The 24,710-nt window shown below is 35.3% G+C and overlaps 1 protein-coding gene across 2 annotated transcripts in view; it reads right to left on the bottom strand.

The window, feature by feature from the left end:
* LMBRD1 (LMBR1 domain containing 1) overlaps positions 1-24,710 on the bottom strand; it is a 134,084-nt gene that overhangs the window by 94,569 nt on the left and 14,805 nt on the right. The window contains exons 1-4 of one of the 2 annotated variants that reach the window (XM_059178369.1): positions 24,417-24,467; positions 21,782-21,842; positions 6,505-6,602; positions 4,246-4,313 (exon numbers count right to left, since the gene is read on the bottom strand). In XM_059178369.1, the coding sequence (XP_059034352.1) occupies positions 4,246-4,313; positions 6,505-6,602; positions 21,782-21,842; positions 24,417-24,452 (263 nt within the window). In that variant the 5' untranslated portion in view covers positions 24,453-24,467. Of the gene's footprint in view, positions 1-4,245; positions 4,314-6,504; positions 6,603-21,781; positions 21,843-24,416; positions 24,468-24,710 lie in introns of those variants that run through there. The other variant, XM_059178367.1, reaches the window with a different exon arrangement.

Consider the following 24,710-nt stretch of genomic DNA (forward strand, 5'->3'; position numbering starts at 1 on the left):
TTGTCTCTCCCTACTGTGAACCTTGAAGAAAGAGAAAATGACCCTCCATCTTTATCCCTAAGACCTTGCACACTACATACACTACATAACTACACACTACACAACAAAGTGCTCCAAAAATGCTAGCTACATGAATTAAACCTCAACCACACTTTCACCATAAAATTATCTACTGTTTTAAAAGAAAAAAATACATCACTTAACAAAAACTAGGACAGGTTACCTTCAGGAAATTTAGTCAATCACTGAACCTAAAAGTATACCTCATTTAAATATGGTAACAAGAAGAACACTACCTTGGGTAATCAAAACATTCTTAGTCTTTTATTCACAAATTTCAGGCTTGTGAAATACAGGAGTTCATATACTCTCCCCACCATCAGTGCCCTCAGCTAAGACCTCAAATACCAATGAGAAAACAGAGGCCAATTGGAGAGGAATTCTTTCATCTGCATACAAACCCTAAGAACCTACTTGTACCTCTTTTCATTTTTATCACTCTTACAACAACAGAGGAAATCTCTTTCAACTTGAATCAAAACCATCTACCTGTATGGTTGCTTTCTATGCCCTTCCTTCTAACCTATTACCCACTTGAGTGCCAACATTATCAATACAATTACAAAAGGACTGCAGTACTGAGAAAGGTGGGAGGTTGCACAGGGAATAATATTTAGCAATCCTCTAGCTTATCTTTTACATTTCACAAAAGAAAAAACTCATTTTCTCATTGGAGCGAGATATTGCTTCTGAAGAACAGAAACTATACTTTGACTTCCCCAAAGCCTGATTTGGCGGCTTACTCACCATCTCTTCCTGACTGCCTAGAAAACTTAACATGAAATAAACTGAGACTCAGATACTCCCCAGCAGATCTGCTCCTCCTTCAGATTTGCCTATCTAAGTTGATGACAACTTCACCCTTTCTGTGTAGCAAAGAATTTGGCTTTGCCCAAAAGAGGTGCAAATTTTGCTCATGGTTCTGGCAGGTACTCAATGTCTTTTTTTTTCCCCCCCTAAAGATTTATTTATTTATTTGACAGACAGAAATCACAAGGAGGCAGAGAGGCAGGCAGAGAGAGAGGAGGAAGCAGGCTCCCTGCTGAGCAGAGAGCCCGATGCGGGGCTCAATCCCAGGACCCTGGCATCATGACCCAAGCCGAAGGCAGAGGCTTTAACCCACTGAGCCACCCAGGCATTCCGTACTCAATGTCTTTGTTTAGGGCAGAAGCTGGCAAGATCTTAAGTGGAGGGCCAAAAAGACCAACCATGTGATTTTGGATGAGAACTCTGAGTCACATGGAGTCCACTGTCTTGGAAGCTGAAATAATTGTGGGCAATCAATCAATCAATCCGACTTGCCTAAATAACCAAGTTTCAATAAAAACTGTGTTAAAGCTCATGTGAGTTTCCCCGGTTGGCAATATTCCATGCATACAGTCATACATCAATGACAGAAGAGTAACATATCTTGACGATGGAAGATTTATATTTGGAATCCTCACAGACTCTATCTTACACATCTCTTCTTTTGGATGGTTTTAACCTGTATTCAATTATAATAACTAGTAACAATGAATATAATTGCTTTCAGTGACTTCTATGAATCCTTCTAGAGAATAATCAAACCTGAGAGTGGTTTGCAACCACTTTGATACCAAATGCAACCCGAAGTTGCATTTGGTGTCAAAAGTGATAGAAGTGTTCCAAACTATACGGTTTGACCAACTGCAGGTATATTTTCAATTCCTCTTTCTCTCACACCCAACCTATGTATTCTATCAGAATATTCTGCTGGCTCCTTCTCCAAAAGATAGGCAGAATCAAATCACTACTGCTATCATCATGCCTTGCCTCGGTTACAACAGCTTCCTCACAGTTCCCTTACTTTTTCCCTTACAGCCAAAGTCAAGTCTTGAAACACCATCCAGGAATCCTGTTAAAATGTCAGATTATGTCCCTCAATGACAAAAATCCCTCTGATAGCTTCCCATCTCTCTCACAATAAATACCAAAGTCATAACAATGGCCTCTGATATCCTACTAAATCTGGCAGCTTTAGCTACCTCCAGCCTTATTTTCAGCTACTCCTGCCTTCATTCACTCTACTCCAGCTATACTAGTTTTTTCACTTTGTCTTAAATACGCCAGATACTTTCTTGCCACAGGGCTTTTCACCTGCTGTTTCCACGGACTGGAATGTTCTTCCCCCCACATATATTCATGGCTCCCTCACTTCCTTCAAATATCTTCTCAAATACTACCTTCTCATCAGTGTCTTCCCTACCATTTCATAACCTCAAAACAACCCATTTTTTGTTTTTCTTTCTCTGCCCCTCTAAACCTCTTGAATGTATGTTCCATGAAAAGAAGTTGTCTTTTCTGTTAACTGCTGTTTCACCAGTACCTAGTACAGTATCTGGAACATAACTAGTACATAATACTATTTGGAAAATAAGTGAATGTTATATTGTTCAAAATGGCTGATCAAACTGTTGCTTCTTGTTACTAGCATATTTGCAAGGAAACATTTGCTTAATTTTTAGTAGATCACTTCTAAATAAACAAATGTCATCTACAGAATCTGTTAAAGCTTTATCAGAATTGAAAAATGTAACTCTAAATGAGGACTGAAGATAATATGCCATGCAAAGAACAAGTTATTTTACAAGTAAATTTACAAATATGCAAATTTAACCCCAGATACCTTTTGTCTGGGACAGATACTCTGGTTGTTATAAAGATTTATGGTTTTACTGATGGTTCTCAGTCACATTCTAAATCAGGAGATGGCAAAATACTGACTGCCTCTGTTTGTAAATAAAGTTTTATTAGAACTCAGCCATGTCCTTCTGTTTGCATCTTGTCTATGACTACTATAAAGGTACAAGAGAGTTGAGTAGTTGCCACAAAGACTATATGGACCTCGAACTTAAAATACTAACCACCCTTCAAGAAAAGTTTGCTGATCTCTATTCTAGAAAATTTAGGGTTCTAAATGTGAGACCTTCAAATTAACAAAAGCAAATTCACCTATCTTTCTTAAAAGGCCAAAAGAGAATTTAAAAATATATTCAACAGCTGAAGATAAAAAAAAACTGTCCTTTCAGTAAGTACTCTTTCTCATGACACATCAAGGCAAACAAAGGGTACTGGAAATATACCTTGATTATAAAGCACTGGTATTCTAAAACTCCTAGAACTACAAAAGGTTACTGACCAATTTTATTCCACCACAAATTGTATTCAAAAATGACATTTTTTTTATTTACTAAAATTTCTGAAACCAAATTATAAAAACGACCTTCTAAAAGCTTATTAGCACCACACATATTTCCTAACATAAAAAAACAAAATAATTGAAACCTATTTTAACAAGCATAAATGTATTCCATTAGCAAGGACAAATGTTTTCCAAAGAGAAAATTTTAAATGTATAAGTAAAACATGCAAAACGTTATTGATATTAGTAGAAAACCTTAAGGGAAAAGATTTAAGAAAGGAACTCACTGACAAAGATTAATTCAAAAATTTAAAGACTGATGTATCAAATCTGAAAAGATGCACAGAAATGTTTAATCAAAGAGCTATTTATAAAAACAGAAAAATTTCCAACATCATAAATGCCCAAGTAATCATTAGATTAAATAAATTGTTGTATCCTAAAAGGAAAATGCAGTATAGTCAAAATTGATGAATCTACATTTACTATTCTAAAGAAATTCATATAGTATGTCAACAAGTAGATTATCAAGAATTCATAAAATAAAATCCACATTTCTGTAAAATTATATCATGAAGGGTATGTGTATGGGAGAGAAGGGCACTCTGCATGTATCTGAGCACATAAAAAATGTCCAGGTAGAAAAACGTATATAAAAAAGGTTAACTGTGGTTATTGCTTGGTAGCAATATAAAAGGTGGTTTAGGGACGCCTGGGTGGCTCAGTTGGTTAAGCATCTGCCTTCGGCTCAGGTCATGATCCCAGCGTCCTGGGATCGAGTCCCACATCGGGCTCCTTGCTCAGCAGGGAGCCTGCTTCTCCCTCTGCCTCTGCCTGCCATTCTGTCTGCCTGTGCTCGCTCTCTCCCCCTTTCTCTCTCTGATAAATAAATAAAATCTTTAAAAAAAAAAAAAAAAAGGTGGTTTATTCTTTTTCTTACTTTTTTTTTCTAGATTTTTCTAAATGAGCCTTATTATAATTATTTTATTTCCATTGTCAGGGGGAAAAAAATCAAGACTTACCCAACTAAAAGAAGAAGTGCACAAATTACAGCAAATCCCAAAGTATACTTGAATGCAGTTTTAATTTGCTAGAAGTCAAGGGAAAAAAGTATACCATTTACTAAGACCTTTAAAATATATAAAATATTCTTAAAAAAATAAAATATAAACTATTTTACTATGGCGTAAAAGTACTTTCACACCAAATGTACATTTATAGTCAGTCAACTGTAAAATTTCCCTGTTGAAAAATAATCATAAAATTTAGGAAAAAACAATGTAATGCCACATCATAAGTTATGTTTGCAAACCACTAGACCTTAAAGTCTTTTCAATGATTAAAGTCTTTTCAATGATTAGACCTTGTGGAAATCAGTACTCAAAAGCATAATCAATTCTTCAGTGGGCATAATCATTAGTAAAATTACCAGAATATTTACTAATATAATCCCCCAAACAGTATACAATCAGAATCTGTAATACCCCTACCCCAACTCATTTAAATTGGTTATAATAATTACAATATTCAAAATGCATACATGTGAACATATATATGTATGGATATATATATGTTCTTGAATATATATGTACTTATTTTTATATAATATATATTTATATAAAATAAAAATATATAAAGAACATATATATAAAAATATAAAACATTTATCATTATCTTTGTCCAAAGACAAAGAAAAACACAAAGCTGGATATTTTAAATACGAAAAGAAAAGTTAACCTCAAGAAAAAATGTTAAATCAGTAAAAAACAAAAACAAAAAAATACACGGTCTCTCAGATTAATGAAGTCTCTAAAAGTCACCGTTTAAAATTTAAATTCAAGCTTCATATGACAAATTCTTCACAAAGTAGTTAAGACAATTTTTAGGGAAAAAAACCTAAAATAAAGGTTGAGGAGGCTCTTAAGATCAAATAAAAGGGTTGGGCAGGATTAACTTTAGGAAAGGTAAAAAGAGAAAACACGTATCTCATTCCATTTTTAACATGAAATGCCTAACCACCCACTTTACCTTACATATGCTGGGTTTACAAATCCAGAGTTACATAAGTATCTGCAAATAATTAATTTTGACTTTCTTTATAAATACTTAAACACTGTATTTTTTTCTCTAACAACTGTACTGATTACCACTTGGAATCACTTAAAATAATGTTATGTACTTGCTCCTGATCTAATGCAAATACTTTAGGGTTTAATAAACATGATTAAGAATAATGCTGGCTTTTAAGTGAAAGCTAAACATAATTTTTTTGTACTTAAATACAAAACATAAAAAAGTATAAAGCAAATTCCTGTAACTCAATAAAAACATTCATTTTATGCTGTGTTTTCCCCCTTAAATCAGAAAAAATTGCAAATACCTTTCAACATACAATTTCTTTTTGACCTATTAAATGACTATATATTAACAGATGTGCTGATTCTAAACTACCCATGCAGTCTAGAGACAGGCCCAACTCAGTTATACTATAGTCATATATATTTAAGGTATCTCTGAATTCAATTTGCTACTATTTCAGTTAAAATTTGTATACCAATACTTAAGTGATGTTGGTCTGAAATTTTGGACATGTACATATGTTATATTTATGAGATTCTTATATCAGTGTTATCCTGAATTAGTAAAAATAGTCTCCAAATATTCCTCCTTTATGCCCTAGAACAGGGGTCAGCGGACTGTCCTATGGGCCACAGGTAGCTCACCTCCTATTTTACTGGACCACATCAAGCTCATCAAGTATTAGCTCTGGCTACTTTCACAGTACAATAGCAGAGGTGAGTAGCTGAGACAGAAACTATATACCCACAAAGCCTAAAATGTTTACTACCTGGACTTTTAGAGACAATGTCTGCCAATCCCTGCTCTAGAACTGCTGCCTTAACAGTCACAAGTCACATGTGGCTACTTAGCTCTTGAAATATCGCTAGTTCAAACAGAGATGTGCTGCAGTGTAAAATACATTTTAAATTTCAAAGGCTTAGTGTGAAAAAAGAAATTTAATATCTCATTAATAATGTGTTTTGACTGTATTTGAACTGACACTACTTGGAACCTATAACATTAAATACAATGTATGGCTAAAAATAATTTCAACTGCTCCTTTTTACTTATTTTAATGTTACTACTAGAAAATTTAAAATTTCATATCTGGCTCACATTGTATTTCTATTAGACAATGCTGCTTTAGAAAAAATTCAGTCATGTCATTCCTGGAGAAAGGAAATCATCTTTCCTCCTCCCCCTAAAATAAACATACTTACAGTACATTTACTAGTATCATCATCATCCTTTTCTTCATAGTAGAAGTAGACAAAGGGGATCCAGAAAAACACACAGAATAATATAACAGAATATAAGGCTGTGGAAAGAAATAATAAGCTGAGTTCTACTGAATACATAAAAACTTAGTAATTATTATATATACTTACATTGTGCATATTAACATACAAATTAACTTACCAAATTCACATTTACATACCAAATTCACTCCCCCATCTGATCCCTATATACATAACTTTTGTGTCTTTTTTTAAAAGATTTTATTTATTTATTTAACAGAGAGATAGAGAGCACAAGTAGGCAGAGTAGCAGGCAGAGGGAGAAGGAAAATCAGACTCCCCACTGAGTGGGGAGCCTGATGCAGGACTTGATCCCAGGACCCTGGGATCATGACCTAAGCCAAAGTCAGCCGCTTAACTGACCGAGCCACCCAGCACCCCACATATCTCTATGTTTATATGTAATATCCCAATCAGCCTTTCTGATCTCAATCCCAAGAAATCAATAGCACTATTAGGTAGATCATAATTCAAGTTAACCATGAGACAATTTTCAACAACAATGATAATACTTACGCCTATAACAGGTGTAGCAGCTAATGCCTAAGCTCTTACTAGGTACGCACCAAAGCGCAAGAACTTCCCGTAACTAACTCTTTAAATGAACATTAACTTTTGGGGCAACTGGCTGGCTCAGTTAGTTAAGTGACCGACTGGACTTCTTTCAGCTCAGGTCATGATCTTGGGGTTGTGGGGTTGAGTCCCACAAGGGACTCCACACCCAGTATGGAGTCTGCTTGTCCCCCCTCTTCTTCTGCTCCTCCCCCTACTCTTAATTCCTGGTATCTCACTCACTATGACTCTCACTCTAAAATAAACAAATAAATAAAACCTTTAAAAAACATAATAAATGAGCATTAACTTTTATATTCCTTCCAACTTAAAATCAAATAAAGTAGACACAACATTTTCCAGTCACTCAAATTAAAGAAACAGCTACAATCAATACTATCCTTTCGGTACAAATAATTTTCCCTATCTAAGTTTAAAATATGTAGTGTTATAAAACTGACTGTATACAAGTCAAGACAAAGAAAAGGTAAGAATGGGGCACCTGGTGGCTCAGTCGGTTAAGCAACTGCCTTCAGCTCAGGTCATGATCCTAGAGTCCCAGGATCAAGTCCCACACCAGGCTCTCCGCTCATCAGTGAGCTGGCTTCTCCCTCTGCCCCTCACCCCTTTCATGCTCGCTCTCTCTCTCTCAAATAAATAAAAAAAAATCTTTAAAAAAAAGAAAAGGTAAGAATGGTAAAACAGCAAAATCAGATTCAAAGTTAATTGATACGAATTATTATTTACATGCTTTAAAATAATATTAGATACTTTGACCCAACAGCCAAAATATTTTTTAATTCAATGTACTATTTAAAATTTGAACAATGAAAGTATATTTAACAATTAAAAAAAGAACAGCATAAACAACTTTTTAAGGCTTCACAACTTTAAAAAAAGTGCTTTTAAAATCTTCTGTGAAGGAGTGCCTAGATGGCTCAGTCAGTTAAGCGACCAACTCTTGATTTCCACTCAGGTCGTAACCTCAGGTTCAGATTCTCTCTCTTCCTCTCTCTCTGCCCCTCTCATCCTCTAACCAATGCACATGCTCTCTCCCTCTCTCTCAAAAGAAAAATTAATAAAATTTTTTTTTAAATAATGAAAAAATAAGGGAGGACCTAGGTGGCTCAGTCAGCTAAGTGTCTGACTTCAGCTCAGGTCATTACCTCAAGGTCTTGGAATCAAGCCCCACATGGGGCTCCCTGCTTAGTGTGGAGTCAGCTTCCCCTCTCTGTCTGCTACTGCCCGTGCTTGTGCTCTCTATAAGTAAATAAAATCTTAAAATAAATTAATAATAATAATAAAATAAAATCTGTGAATTTACATTTATTTGCATGCGCATAAGTTCATGGAAAGAGTGACAATATAATTATATTTTAAAAATCACAGGATAATAGTTATTACACTCCTTTGTAAAAAATATGTTAGTAATCTACAACTATATATAAGATATGTAAATATATAACATATATAAAGATATTTATATATATATAACTAAATATAAATATGTATTTATATATCTAAATATAAAGATACCAGAACTATAGGCCCAAAGCAGGAAGCAAGTGTTGACCAAAATTCGTGTTTTGCTGAGTGAAATAAGTCAAGCAGAAAGAGCCAATTATCATATGGTTTCACTTACTTGTGGAGCATAAGTAATAACACGAAGGACACTGGGATATGGAGAAGAGAAGTGAGTTGGGGGAAATTAGAAGGGGATACAAACCATGAGAGACTGTGGATTCTGAGAAACAAACTGAGGGTTTTGGAGGGGAGTGGGGTTGGGGGTTGGGTAAGCCCGGTGGTGGGTATTAAGTAGGGCACATATTGCATGTGGTTTATATGCTGCATAAAATTGGATCACCGAAAAAAATTTTGGATCACCGAAAAAAAAATAAATTAAATTTTTTTTTTTAAAATCATGTTTTGCACAAATTATTCTCTTGGAAGGAATGACTATATAATTTATAGAATTTTTAAACACGATCTTAATACTTGATAGTACTATCTCATTTATCTGGAGGCCACTTATGAAATAGACTCCATTAAATTCAGCATAGCTACTACAACTCAGCAAAGTCCTAAATAACCAACAGAAAGGTAAAAGGTTAAGTTTTATTGACCAATCATAAAATAACTGTCAGCAAATTGAATTCTGGCACTTCACATATTTAGTGAAATGTATGCAGTCTTTTAATATCATAAGAAACTAATAATGACAGTAAATCTTTAAAGGTAATGAATACCGGTGTTTCTACTACAAAACACAGTTAACCGCTTAAGGTGGCTGAGGCACCAAGTCCCTGCAGATAATAATCTACATACAACTTTTGATTCCCCTAAACCTTAACCAATAGCCTACTGTTGACTGGAAGCCTTACTGATAACATAAAAAAAGTCAATGTAGGTTACATGTATCATATACCATATTCTTACGATAAAGTCACTATTAGAAAAGAAAATGTTATTAAGAAAATCATCAAGAAGAGAAAATACATTTACAGTATTATACTGAATTTATTAGAAAAAATCCACATTAAATGGGCCCAACACAGTTCAAATTTATGTTGTTCAAGGACCAGCAATAGTTAGTATTAATATTTCTATCATGGAGGGCGCCTGGGTGGCTCAGTGGGTTGAGGCCTCTGCCTTCAGCTTGGGTCATGATCCCAGGGTCCTGGGATGGAGCCCCGCATCGGGCTCTCTGCTCAGCAGGGAGCCTGCTTCCTCCTCTCTCTCTGCCTGCCTCTCTGCCTACTTGTGATCTCTGTCTGTCAAATAAATAAATAAAATCTTTAAAAAAAACAATTTCCATCATGGAAATAAACATATATGCAAAAATGTAACCAGGGTACCTAGGTGACTCAGTCATTAAGCCTCTGCCTTCAGTTCATGATCCTAGGGTCCAGGATCAAGCCCAGCATTGGGCTCCCTGCCCAGCGGAGAGCCTGTTTTTCCCTCTGTCTCTGCCTGCCACTCTGCCTACTTGTGCTCTCTACCTCCCTGTCAAATAAATTAATGAAATCTTTAAAAAAAAATAATTTAACCAAAATAAATATTCTAAAAGTTTTAAAAAATTAAAATTAAAAGGGTTAGGACTATAAACCACTCTAATTACCATACTAATACTATGATTAAAAAGATCAAATAATTTGTATACAATAGGAGAAATCCTAAATTAGCAGAACAGAGTTTAATGAGCTGATCACCATATCCCAGAAATTTTGATACAATAATGTTTGGCTTCACTCTCAGCATGTTGTTTATGTCTACCACTTGATGGCCTAAGCCTTCAGCAGGCCAGAGAGCCAATGGCTATTAACATTCCTGGTATTCGGTAACTTGTATGATCAAAGTTATCACAGTCAATTAGAAAAACAAAGTGTAAAATTAATTCCTATAACTCAAAAAATACAAATAATCCATTTTTAAAGTGAACAAAGGCAGATACTTCACCATAGAAGATATTGGTCAAAGATACAAAAGGGCTAAAAACCACATTTTAAAAGGTGCTCATTATCATTAGCCATGAAGATGTAAACTAAGCCCACAATGAGATACACATACCCCAAAGAATGGCTAAAATTAAACTGGCAATACCAAGTGTGGCCAAGAATGCAGAACAACTGTTTTTGCATACTTTGCTAGAGGCAGTGTAAAGTGGCACACCACTATAGAAAACTGTTTAGTAGTTTCTTACCAAGTTAAACATAAAACTACCACATGATCCAACAATTCTACTCCTCTGACCATGAAGAGCCACAACATATGCAAAGGGTATCTGCCAGAGAAGCCTGCCTGAGTTACAGAGCCCAGGGCTTTTATTAGGGACTTATAAAATATGCACGTTTGCCTGAGTGACCAGCCATTTATGATACCAGAACTACAGGCCCAAAGTAGGAAAGCCAAAAATCATGTTTTGCACAAACAATCAAACAAGCTGATAATACACAGTTCCATACTCAGCTATACAAAACCACCTTATCAATTATAATACAGGGCACATCCCAGGGCTAGGTTCACAGAAGTTAGTCAAGGGTCAACCACACAACCTGAAAGTATGTGGTAAGTGAACATGCTTAGGTGTCCCGCATTAACCCTTTCGTTTGTTTGTTTGTTTTAAAGTAGGCTCCACGACCAGTGTGAAGCCCAACACAGGACTTGAACTCACAACCATCCTGAGATCAAGACCTGAGCTGAGATCAAGAGTCGGATGCATGTGGCACGTGGGTGGCTCAGTCCATTAAGCATCTGCCTCAGCTTAAGTCATGATCTCAGGGTCCTAGCCGTGAGCATCAGGCTTGCTGTTTAGCAGCGAGTCTGCTTCTCCCTTTACCTCTGCTAGTCCCCCACTTGTGCTCTCTTTCTCTCTCTTCTCTCAAATAAGTAAATAAAATCTTTTAAAAAAGGAGTGGGATGCTTAACCGAGTAAACCATGCAGGCACTCCCCTGCATTAACTCTTTCATGAAAAAAATGTTCTTGGGGCGCCTGGGTGGCTCAGTGGGTTAAAGCCTCTGCCTTCAGCTCACGTCATGATCCCAGGGTTCTGGGCCCGAGCCCCACATCAGGCTCTCTGCTCAGCGAGGAGCCTGCTTCCTCCTCTCTCTCTTCCTGCCTTTCAGCCTACTTGTGATCTCTACCTATCAAATAAATAAGTAAAATCTTAAAAAAAAAATGTTCTTAGCAACATTATTCACAATAGTCAGAAACTGAAAATGATTCAAACATCCATCAACAGGTGAAAAGATAAGCAAACTAAATGGTATTATATTTATACAAATGACTAGTATACAGCAACAAAAAATAACAGACTATGGATACATGAGAAGAGGATGAACTGCACAGACCCTATACTAAATAAAATATGCTCACTCAAAGGAATACATTTCCTATGACTGAATTTAAGGAAGTTCTAGATCTGGCAAAACTAATTTGTTACAACACAAGTCAAAAAGTGGTGGGGCAGCTACTAACTGTAAAAAGGCATGAAGATGTATGGCAACGAAAACTCTCATTATGTTGCTGGTAGGAATAACCAGAAAAAGGCAGTTGCTAGCAATCAACACCTGGAGGAAGGAGATGGGGAGAAACACAATTCTGAAAAGTCTCTATAATATCCGCCCCCAGCAGTCTGTGACTCAAAATAGGTGTAGAACAACTGCTCAAAATCTTTGTTTTGCTAACACCATACTCTAAATAAACTATCTTCTGGTAATCTGACCGTTCTTTTTTCATAAAGATCTCTTCTTTGTCCTGCATCAGGCTCCTGGCTCATCAGGGAATCTGCTTCTGCCTCTCTCTGTTAGCCTAATGCTCCCCCTGCTTGTGCTCTCTTTCTCTTTCAAATAAATAGATAAAATCTTAAAAAAATAAAAAAAGAATAAAGATTTCTTCCTTTAGCCCATAAATATTAATCTATAAGAAACCTAAATTAAGTAACATTTTTGTTGGCTTTGGATCAGTTCTAATGTCCAGTTGGGTTTATATACCTGTAAATAAAAAAAAAGGTGCTGCTGCCACTATCATGAAACCGAGAAATTGCTTCTTTTACAGCTCTACTTCAAACTGATGACTATTTTCAAAGGAAAATTATTCTTAACTCCAACAGTGACAACATTCTTCATATCCTGCCATCTTTATAAAGTACGCTTTTCCTTGTAAATGTTTTTGTTAAAAGACTGCTACTAGCAAGTGAAAGATAAACAGACTATTTAGTTTAATAGTCCCACTAACATCAAAGAAAACATATTAAGAACAAGTTTTAAAACCTCATGTCCACAAAAATTGGCAAAAATTAAACTCATCAAATATTTTTTTTAAAAAACAACTTAGCAAGAACTAGCTAAAACAAGTGAACAGTCATCAACTCTTAAAAGGAAATAGACAAAAACAGTGGCAAAGAATATATAATAACGGTTATGATCTTTTCATATACACAAAACAATCTACTTTTTATAAACTTCATATCATTAAATTATAACACACATGAAAATTAACTTTGATAAATTAGGCTTTGGGATTTTCAGACATTCTTTATTCCTCCCAACTATTGATGAAAATACCAAGACAAAGAATAACTTAGTCAATACTATGATAGTAAAATTAATCATAACAAAGCTTTTTTTTTTTAAAGAGGGTCAAAGTATAAAGATATTCTGGGAATTCTAAAAGCCTTCTAAAATTATACCATTTACCCAGCTGAAGATATTTGGGGTCAAGACTGCTAGCTGTATATCCAAATACCCATTTTCACTTCAGCTGGCATTCCCCTTTTGTCCTTCCCCTTTTCTCCTGCTTCCTGTCTGAAATGGATATATTATAGCTTAAACTCTAGCCACCATTTGGACTCTGGTGACCTTAAGATGGAAATCAGGTACTAAGGATGGAGCACAGAGGAAAACAAAACAGAAGTTTAAGATCCTCATGATGCCATAATGCTGTCATCCGAGCCCTGGATAGCCCAATTCTAGACTTATTTTAAGTGAGATTTAAAAACCACTATACTGTTTAAGCCATGTATTTCTGGTCTGTTAATGTTAGCTGCCAGGTGTAATTCCTGAAACAGAATCTGATATGCGAAATGGGGAAACTCGAACATTTCATTCCTGAACCATCCTGAGCCCTTTGTGGTCCTGCTTGTGAGCCATGAGTGTAACAGATCTCAATAAACTTGTTCAATTAACATTGAACATGATAGACTCATGAGGTGCCCCAGAATCTCCCGGGTTCAAGATACAGTTCTTGCCTTCACAGTGTAGTAGCAACTCTATCTCCCTTAATAACCAGCATCAATCACTCCAGCCCACATGGTTAACTATTATTGCCTATTCATTCAATAGAATAAGGCAACCAAATGGTCAGATGGAAATAATACCTCTAATTCAACAAAACTATTGTTTCGTCTTTGTTGGAAGTACTCTCATATGGCTATTGAAAATTCTAATCAGCAGAACTCAGCTACAAGAAACAAGTTCTGTGGCTAGTTCATTAGCACAGACTGTATAAACTGCATACTCAGTTCTATCCCTCAGTTATCAGACATGGGTACAAGATGGGACAAAGAGACGCATGTAATGCTCACTTGTCCACAGCATTCTCTAAAATAATAAAATAATATTAAAAAAAATACTGCTCAGTTCATTTTATGAAACTAGCAGGGTCCTCATAAACAAACCTGACAAAAATAGTAAGATAAAGGAAAATTACATACCAGTCTCACCTCTGAGTCGATTTTTAAAAAGAATCCCAAATAATATAACAGCAAATCAAATCCAGCAAGAGATTTAAAAACCAAAAAAGCCATCATCATGACCAACAAAGGTTTATCCTAGGAATGCAAAGCTGACTGAAGAATAATCTGTCTATATATTACTTGAAAAATTAAAAATTCACATGATTATCTCCCCTGATAAAGTATATTCAACAAATATCTAATTAGTATATTCCAGGCACCACCCTAGGGTTCATGAATATGTCTAAATCAAAGCTCAAAAGTCCCTACTCTCTTAAGAGTTCAGTGGAGGAAAAAATAAAATATTTAGAATCATTGTGTGAACTACACAAAGTACATTAAAAACAAACAAACAAACAAACACCTCTTAAATAAGAAAAACACAAACAACCCAGCTAAAAAAGGTAATTCAAAGAGAAAGTTAAAAAAGTCAGTACATTTTTTAAAAACATGCAATTTTATTTTCAAATAAGAGAAATGCAGATTAATGAACTATCATTTCATACTTGCCAGACTGGCAAAAACTAAAAATACATAGCAATATCAAAATTTGGCATATATATAGAACACCTGAAATTAATGGAACATTGTATGTCAGCCATACTCAAAAAAAAAGTACACTATGTTTCTAAAATTACAACTACAGTGTTGATGTCCCATGTTATCCAAATAATATTAGTCTTGTCACCAGTATTTTATTACGTTAGCATTTCCTTGCTATTCCAAGGGCTCAGATACTATATGAACACCTTCAAATGTTCTTTTTCTCCCCTTCAATTTGGAGGTAGTATATACACATTTGGGAAATTTTGTAAAATACAAAAATATACACAAAATAAAAACTACACATAATACAACTCCCTAAATGCCACCCAATTTAATCTTTGGGACATTTTCTTATAGTCACTGATTGTATACACAGTGTGTTTATTTTTATTTGCTATGTAACTATGATAGATTGGTCCAAGTGCCAGAAAACTACAACCCGTAGGCCAAATCTGGCCCACCACTTGCTCTTATAAATAAAGGTCTACCAGAACACAACAGCAGAAACAAGAATAAAAACAAAAACAAAAACACTAAGTTTAGGATACAGAGCAAATGGAAGGTTTATATCCTTTCAATGGGAGTTAAAGTGGTATAACCACTTAGACAAATAATTTCTCATTACTTAGAATATTGAAGATGCACATAACTCTGTCCATCAACTCTATGTACATATTTTGCATATATGCAACAGGAAACGTGTACAAACATGTTCAATGCAATTTTTAACAGCAAAAAATCCAAACGTCCAGACTGATTAATGTGTTATATTCATAGACAATAAAAATAAGCTACACTTTATGCAAGAACATGTAAGAATCTCAGAAACATGGCTGAATGAAAACAAGCAAGTAGATTCATATAAAGTTCAAAAAAATGTAAAACTAAAGATACAGCCTGGTAGAACTAAGGCAAAGCAAGGGATTAACGGAGACTAAATTAAAATAGTGGTTACTTCTAAGGGCGCTGGAGAAGAGATGGCATCAGGGAAAGGCACACAAGAGACACACTTAATAGATATATTACAAATATAAAATCATTATATGTTGAATACACATCAAAACTGTCAATACTTGAAAGACTGCTATATAGTTAGCCTATAAAATGGCTCCTGATGATCCCCAAACGTTTATGCAAGCCCCTTTCCTTGAGTGTGGGCTAGATCACTGACTTGCTGATGAAAAAAATGTGACTCCTAAAATTAATTACTAAAAGACTCTGACTTCCATCTTGCTTACTCTGAGAGACCTCAACTGCCATGTTGTGAACTGCCCTATGAAAAGGTCCTTCTGGCAAGGAACCGATGTTGCTGACAACAGGCAGCTAAGACATGAAGCCAGTCCACACCCACATGAGGGACTTGGGAGCCAACTCTCCCCAAGTGCAGCCTTAAGATGACTGTAGTCCCAACATACACAACTACAGACTTATGAGGAGAAAACCCAAGCTGAGAACCCAGATCAGCTACATCTGGATTCTTGACTCAGAGAAACTGTGAGATAATGTTTGTTTTAAGCTGCTAAATTTGGGGGTAATTTGGTACACCACAAGAGGTAACTACTACCGCTGCTGATAGTACTTCACTGACTGAAACATTAAGGGGCATGATCTGACAAGATACAACTTGGAGAACAAAATTGTTTACAGGCTTTAACTTAGATTACGGACTCTGAAAAACAGTCATTTCCCTGAAGGATTTTTTTGGCTGTTTGTTTCCTCTAACTAGGCCACTGAGTCTCATGGCATCATTATCTAGTGAACTTCTTGAGCAAATATAATCGGAAACCATTTAGAAAACTCCCCCAGCAATTAAGAATAGTTTTTTAAAAAGGGTGAGGGAAAACAAGAAATACAACCACATCTCATCGAAAAGAACTTTACAGAACTGAAAAAGTCCCCCAAATTAGTCCCAGTCTATCTTATTTAGAAAAGCAATTAAATATATTAGAGATGCTTCTAAAACAATAAAGAATCAAAAAGATGCTAGGTCAAATTTTTTCACATTAATTTTTCATATCATTGCACTGAGGTTTACTTTTCTTGCTCTTTTAGCTAATTTGAATTAAAACAGCAGCAGAGGGACGCCTAGGTGGCTCAGTTGGTTAAGCAGCTGCCTTCGGCTCAGGTCATGGTCCCAGCGTCCTGGGATGGAGTCCCGCATCGGGCTCCTTGCTCGGCAGGGAGCCTGCTTCTCCCTCTGCCTCTGCCTGCCATTCTGTCCGCCTGTGCTCGCTCTCTCTCCCACTCTCTCTGACAAATAAATAAATAAAATCTTTAAAAAAATAAAACAGCAGCAGATATCAGCTGTTCAGCACTAATCACATGTCTCACACTCCTAATACCATGAAGCAGATATTACTTATCACTATTTCATAAGTGGAGAAGACATAGAGAAGTAAAATGACTTCAAGGTCTCACAGTTCTCTTCTCAAATTAGACACCAGAAGGTTGTAAACCCTAAGTTCAAAATGCAAAGTAAAGACCTCAGGTACAATTTTTCAGCAATTAACCAATAAGGAGTAAGGAAAAACTCCTTAAAAATTCTCTTAGGTGCTCTAAAAGGCATAGCATAGAAATAGGAATCTGAAAGTTTCTTGGTCCATCTTCTTCTTCCTTAGTTCCATAACTTACTTCACCCAAATATATATAAACCTATTTTCACTACAGAAATACTGAAGCAAAAAGTAAGAACTTATGAAACACCTAATAATCTGGTATTATTTGAATAAGAGCACCCACACAATGGAAAACAATATTTTTTTTAAATATATACATATACTAGATCCCCAAAGCAGCAGTATTTTAAAGAACCAAAAACTGAACCTAACTAATCATCAATTTTAGAACAGATAAACAGTGGAATATTTACAGCAATGACAATCAATAAAGTACTGTTACCTGCAACAATACAGATCAGCCTCAAATATAATGCTGAGCACTGCAGCCAAACAGAAAACAATACATATGAATTCAACTGATATCTAGACAAAAAATGACAGCCCAAGAATCAGTGTCAATTGAAAAAAGTGCCTGTAGGATAAAGTCATAGGACAACTACAAAAGCCTGAACACAACAGTCTTGCGTAAGTCTTATGGTTTCAGTTCTCTCTGTTTCTACAACTTCTGTATACATGCAAAATCAACATAAAAGTTAGAAAAACTATTAAAATGAAAATTCACTTAAAGTATTCAGAGAAAGAGTTAAAACTAAAATTTCAAGAATGGTTAGAGAAAATACTGGATAAACACTTATAATAAAGTACCATAGAAAGTAAAAATTTGAAGGTAAAAATAAATTGAAACATAAAAATAGGACTCAGATAAAAGGCTAAACACAATATGTAAGAAATAAAATCTTCAATAGGTTCAAACATCGGATTAACAGAACTGAGAACAAAAAAGTAAGACAAGAGCAGGCTTTTAAAGGAAAATATCAAAGAAGTTTAAAGACATAAATGAAGAAACAAAACATTCAAAAAGGAAAAAAGGACTGAAATGTTTCTGGGATGCATACAACATCCTCAGATGAGGGGGTCTCCTTCTAAGAAAACAAATATAGGACAAAAGGGCAGAATTGAGTAACTTTACTCTCCCACCCTTCAACAAGCTCCAGGAACCTGTATTTCCTAGCAGTCAGTTTCAGATAACTGGACTGTTCGTAACAAATGAAGAGCTAGAGGAGAACCAGTAGGTAGAAGCAGTAATTCACCGGACTTTTACAAGCTGTTCAGGAAAAAAAAAAAAAAACACCCAAAGTACCCAAAACGTGAAAATTATTTTCACATTAATACCAAAATGTTGTTAGCCTTTCCACTAGCAGTTACTAAATTTTCCACCACCAAGCACTCACCAGTGAGGAGCACTTTCATTCAGAAAAGTCCCTTTTGAAGCAGTAATAATTCCATTAGATGTCTACCTCAGAGTACACATCTTTTTAATATTCTGCAAGAAGGGAAGCACACATAAATTGTACTTGTGAGAAGCACTGTGCTATTTTACTTATTAGCTACACTAGTCACTTTCTTTCAAAGAAAACCATTTTTTTACTTGAAAGAACAACTGACAGACAAACCATAATTATCTAGACTTGAGTATTAGATGGACTTTTTCAAAAAATGAATAAAGTGACCCTGTCACTTCAAAGAAAAAAAGTGACAGTAATTGCTGCCAATGATAAAACCCAAGCTTTCAAAAGAAAATTAGGATTTTTGGAAAACTTGAATCCACCACCCTAAGCCTTATGTCTTTCCAATACTTGAACACATTTGATACAGCAGTGGTGACACTAATGGAATAGGGAATTCATTAACAGAAATTAGAATCTCTCTGGATATAACCTAGCATTCCTTATTATTTAAAAGGTCCCAGGTGATTTTTGAAGCTGCCTTAGGTGTTCAGTGTTGCTAAGCATTCGCACAGGAAACATCCCCAGAACCATTTATTAAAAGGCAGCTTACTTAATGTCACAAAGCTCCAGTTTAGGAAATAAAATCCACTTTAGGTTATGCCACTCACTAACAAGGGGATCATTAATATCTCTAAATATCAATTTTCTCCATCTGTAAAATGTAGAAAACACTTCCCAAAAGATGACATTCATGAAAATTAGGTAAAATGTTGAATGTGAAAGTCTCGTACAGTTCTTGGCAAGGTTAGACAATGAAATGTGTTGGTATGTTAGGAGAGATTAGATGAACTATGGAATCTCAAAGAGGGGATGTATAAAAATAGTGCTTTGAATTATTTGGAATCCATGCTGTCCTCAGGATCCAGGAGGAGACAGCTAACAGGCAGTTAGATAATATCTAGCATTTTTGGAGAAACAGCTGGGCTTGAGGATAGGAACTATTTCAGAAGCTATACAATTCTTTTAGACTCCTCACTGTAGGTCACCATCTAAGTCAAAGTGGACATAACTACTTTATGACAACAACCATTAATACTATTGAATAAACCCTGCTTTGGATCTAGTCATCAAGAAATCTTCTATCATTATTTGGCTTTTCATACAAGTTCCTTCCCTAGATCAGTATCTCAACTATCCTATCCCAAGGTAGTTACATTTCTAACTACGACTCAAGTTCTGCAGAAAATAAAACCCTAATTCCTTAGCCAGCTATTGTTGGTAATGATTAACTTATTTCCCATGCATTTAAAATACCTGGGACATACTACCCTTAGGAGAATTGAGCAAAACACTCACTAAAATCATTTTGGTAGACCTAATTCTCTCCATAAAATAAATGGAAGGGCTGCATGAATTAACATTCTTATTTATAAGTCTTTGTAACCTTGGTTACAATGGATTAATCCAGTAGCCTCTAGGTTCAGTGATAAGATATGGCTCAGAGACCTGTACTGCACCAAGATAAAAGCTGCTTTATCTTGTAAATACACTTTACTGTCACAAAGGAGAGAGGCTCTATTCCCCCACAATTGTTTTTGAAGTGTTTTATATCCTCCCAAAATTTATATTGAAAGGCAACATTTTGCTTAATATAGCACCATTTCAAAGGTTTTAACACAAGAGGTCAAATTTATATTTAAATAATTTATATTTATATATAAATATTTTTAAATATAAATTTAATGTCTTCATCAGAAATAATGAATTCTACATTAAAATACCACAAAATATTTCTAAAGTACACATCAAAGGGATAGAATTTCATGGGTCTTTAGATTTCAGATTAGGAGAAAAGGCAAAGGTAGAGCCAAAGCAGCTAAATTAAAATTCAAAGAAACCCAAAAATAAATAAATAAATAAATAAATAAAATTCAAAGAAACCCTTGAAAAAATTATCCCATCAAAAGAAGCTTCTATAAGCTGGTATTTTTCAGTTTCCAATTTAGTGTCCTACTAAAATCTTATTCAACATCTTGATTAGTTGATGAAAAAAATGACATCCCTTCACTTACACATTTTTTTAAAGATTTTATTTATTTCAGAGACATAGTGAGTAAGAGAGCAAAGGGCGGGGGACAGACGGAGAGAGAGAGAAAGAGAGAAGCAGGCTCCCCGCTGAGCAGGGAACCAGATGCGGGGCTGGATCCCAGGACCCTAAGATCACAGCCTGAGCCAAAGGCAGACGCTTAACTGACTGAGTCATCCAGGCGCCCCAGCACTTACACACTTTTTTAAAGACTTATTTTTATTTTAAGGAGAGAGAGTGAGAATACACATACACTCAGGGGAACGGGGCAAAGAGAGAGGGAGAGAAAGAATCCAAGCAGATTCCTTGCTGAGTGCACACCTGACATGACTGAATTCCAGCACCCTGAAATCATGACGTGAGCTGAAATCAAGAGTCTGATGCTTAACCAACTGAGCCACCCAGAAGCCCCCACACTTACACACTTTTATAAAAACACAAGTCTTATGCACATTCAAAGAGAAAATCTGGGAAACACTTAGGTGCTTACTATAAAGCTTTTGTAATTGAACATTCAGGAAGGGAGAGGGAAGGCCTAATCAACCAGAATCCCTTAAACTGGCTCTGTATAGTACAATAAAGTTGATGTTACAAACTCCCTGGGGTACCCTTTACTCGTGTCAATACTTAGAAAGAATGTCTAGAAAACTGAGATTTTTAAAATCAAGAGCGCAAGTAGAAAACTGGTATTGTTAACAAAGGAAGACACTTGAGATTTAAAGTAACTTGACTGAAACTCCAAAAAGACATTACAAGTGAGCTTAAATGAAGCAAAGTAGGTTCAAAGTTTCCAGATTATAAGAATGAAGGCTGTATTTCTTACTCCTGGCGTTGAAACAATAATCACAAGTGTGGTATCAAAATAAATGTTTATACACAGCTTAATTCTACATCTTGGTTAGCAGCCCAGATAAGAAATGAAACTGAAATACTTACTGTAGTAACCATATAACACAGTGTCCTCAATCTGTCTGCTGACATTAGCATTGGCCCAGTCCTAGGATAAAAGGAAACAATAGAAATATTAATGAAACATCCACTTGTTTAGCAATTATGATTAAGTTTTAATATGACAACATCACAAGTGTATCATCAACTCAACCAAGTCTGTGCCTTCAATAATTGAGAAAACAGATAAATAAACACACAAATCTCAATAGATAAATGCTGGGATAAGATGACAATATAGTTCTATGGAAACTCATAAGCAGGAGGCATCTAACTCAGCCTGAAGATCAGGGACGGCTTCCCAAAATGACTCTAAAGTGAATAATGAAGGAAGAAAGGTCGTCCTCAGAGAAAAGGAGAAAAAAACAGTAGGAAGGATGAAAGAGAGAAGAAACACAAAGGAAAGTTTGAAAAAAACTGCAAGCAGTTAAATATAGATTCATTATAGCTGTTAGAAGGTAAGAAAAAGCTGGTGGAACAAGGCAGAGAAGGACACAGGTCTAAGGGACTCATGGAACATGCCAAGTATTTTTGGACAGAAAATAGTGATGAATTTCTATACAGAGAGTGAAATATGATTTGTATTCTAGAAAGAAAATATTTGAGCACAACATATTTTTTTTAAAAATATGTAAAAGAACAATCTAAACTTCTTTGCATTCATCCCACACAAGTATTCTTTAAATTAGTCATTTAACTTAGAAAACGTAATTCAAATTAATCTTGTCAAATAGAAAAAATATCTGTATACTAATGAATCAGAACTCAGGTTATAACGGCAAGTCTTTTTGTCAAATGTCCTAAACTTTATGCATATGAAAAATTAAACCTGGAAAGTCTAAGTGACTACTGCTATTAAGTATTAGTATCCAGGTCATCTCTTTCCTATAAACACTTTAAGAGCTCAAAATGGTATCAACATCTCATTACACTGGCACTTAAGGAAGGATATCAACATTTTAATCTCCTAAAATAACTGGTTTTTTCTTTTTTTTTCACCTACAATGAACTCTAAGCAAGGAACATCTATGAATTTCTTACTGACAAATTCCTAAAAGAACAAAAATGTGGAAAATTCAAATTTAGCACTACCAAAGCAAAATCTTGACAGAGAAAGTAAAATAAAAATAGTACTTTTCCGATAGCAATCAAGATTATAAAAAAAAACTTAATAAGCTAAATAAAAACTTTGTTAACTCTTTAAAGAAAACTAAATTATAGAATATTAAAAAAAAACTAAATAAATCGGAAGTCACATGTTCCTACATGAAAAGATTATAAGTAATAAATCCCTCCAAATTAACCTATAAAAACTATATATACTGTCGATCCAAATCCCAATATACTAAGAGGCAGAATATTTTGACACGCTAATTACAAAAATCATCTGTAGAACATATAGGCAAGAGCTAGGAAATTTTTTGTAAAGGACCAACTATGAGGAATTTACCCCATTACTAGATTTTATTAATAAAACATAAAAATCTATTATTATAGTAACCTTTCATTTACCCAAGTGGCAAAATTTAAAACATGTTATTAATGGCAAATGTAGAGGGAAAGTCATCACCTACACAGCAAGAAAAATCGTCTACGATCTAGACATTCTAGATTCTAAATCCTAAATCCTAAAAAGAGTCACACAAATCAGGACAGATTAACAGTAAACAGATAAGTTTTAAAGACAAATAGTACCATCTAATGAATGATCTTAAGAGCTCTTACTGGGTTGCATAACAAGCTACCAAAATGAGGTCTCCCCTTCCCATACAGTAGGAGGAGCTCTCCCCATCTCTATTACTCACAGGATTAAAGGGGCCCAAAGTCTCTAGGTGCTCAACATCTGGAATGTCCAAGCACCTCATGCACCCTTGTATCTAAGTTCACGCCACCTGGCACCCAAGTCCATACTGTTTACCTATCTGCAATGCCATTCTCCTTGCCTTGTAAGAAGGGAGAACCAAAGAAGGTAGAGGTACCTCTGCTGAAGCACCTGTACTTTGGGAAAGCTCACCTTACTACAGAATAATGCAGAATATCAAAAATTTAAGAACCTGTGCACTTGCTGACCCTAATCCTCATAAATTCCAGCTTATACCAAATAATGTTTATTGTTCCCTTTGGTCCTAACCCAGCAACATTCAATGCAGTGTTTTTTAAAAAAGAAATTAAGCAACAGTAATAACTAGAAACAAACTAAATGCCTGAGGAGAAACTGTATAGACATTAAAAACAATGAAATCTGTATAAACTGGTATATGTAGATATCCATGAAGTACTTTTGGAGGGGGGAGCCACAGAATAAACTACAACTAAGAGTTTCAACTCGTGCAATTTTTGCCTAAAAAATAAAACATTCATACATATATCCATACATATACAAAAAAAAAAAAAAAAAAATGGAACAGTGCTTTTGCCAAATGGAAAGCACTAGAGATGTTTCTGTGCAATAACTGGAAATTTTTTCATCAATGATTCAAGTATCCAAAGAGGTATGTACATAATCAAAACTTCAGTTCCTAACAGTTTCTTTAGTTACTATACATGCACAAAACAGAATTCTAAAAAGATTTTTGAGAGGCGCCTGGGTGGCTCCATCATTAAGCGTCTGCCTTCGACTCACGTCATGATGCTGGGGTGCTGGGATCGAGCCCCGCATCAGGCTGACAGCTCAGGGGGGAGCCTGCTTCTCCCCCTCCCTCTGCCTGCTGCTCCCCCTACTTGTGCTGTCTCTCTGTCCAAAAAAAAATAAAAAATAAAAAAATTGTGAATCTTAACGATTTTTTGAAACAGAAAGTAATTCACCTATTCCTGCACAAGCTACCTTCCAATTTCCAAAATAGTCCCATAAGGTATTAATGTACCCACTGAGAACTACTTTAAGTTAAATTTAAAATTAAGCAAGACCCCAACCTCA

This window comes from Mustela lutreola, chromosome 6 (genome assembly GCF_030435805.1).
Source record: "Mustela lutreola isolate mMusLut2 chromosome 6, mMusLut2.pri, whole genome shotgun sequence".
Lineage (NCBI taxonomy): Eukaryota > Metazoa > Chordata > Mammalia > Carnivora > Mustelidae > Mustela > Mustela lutreola.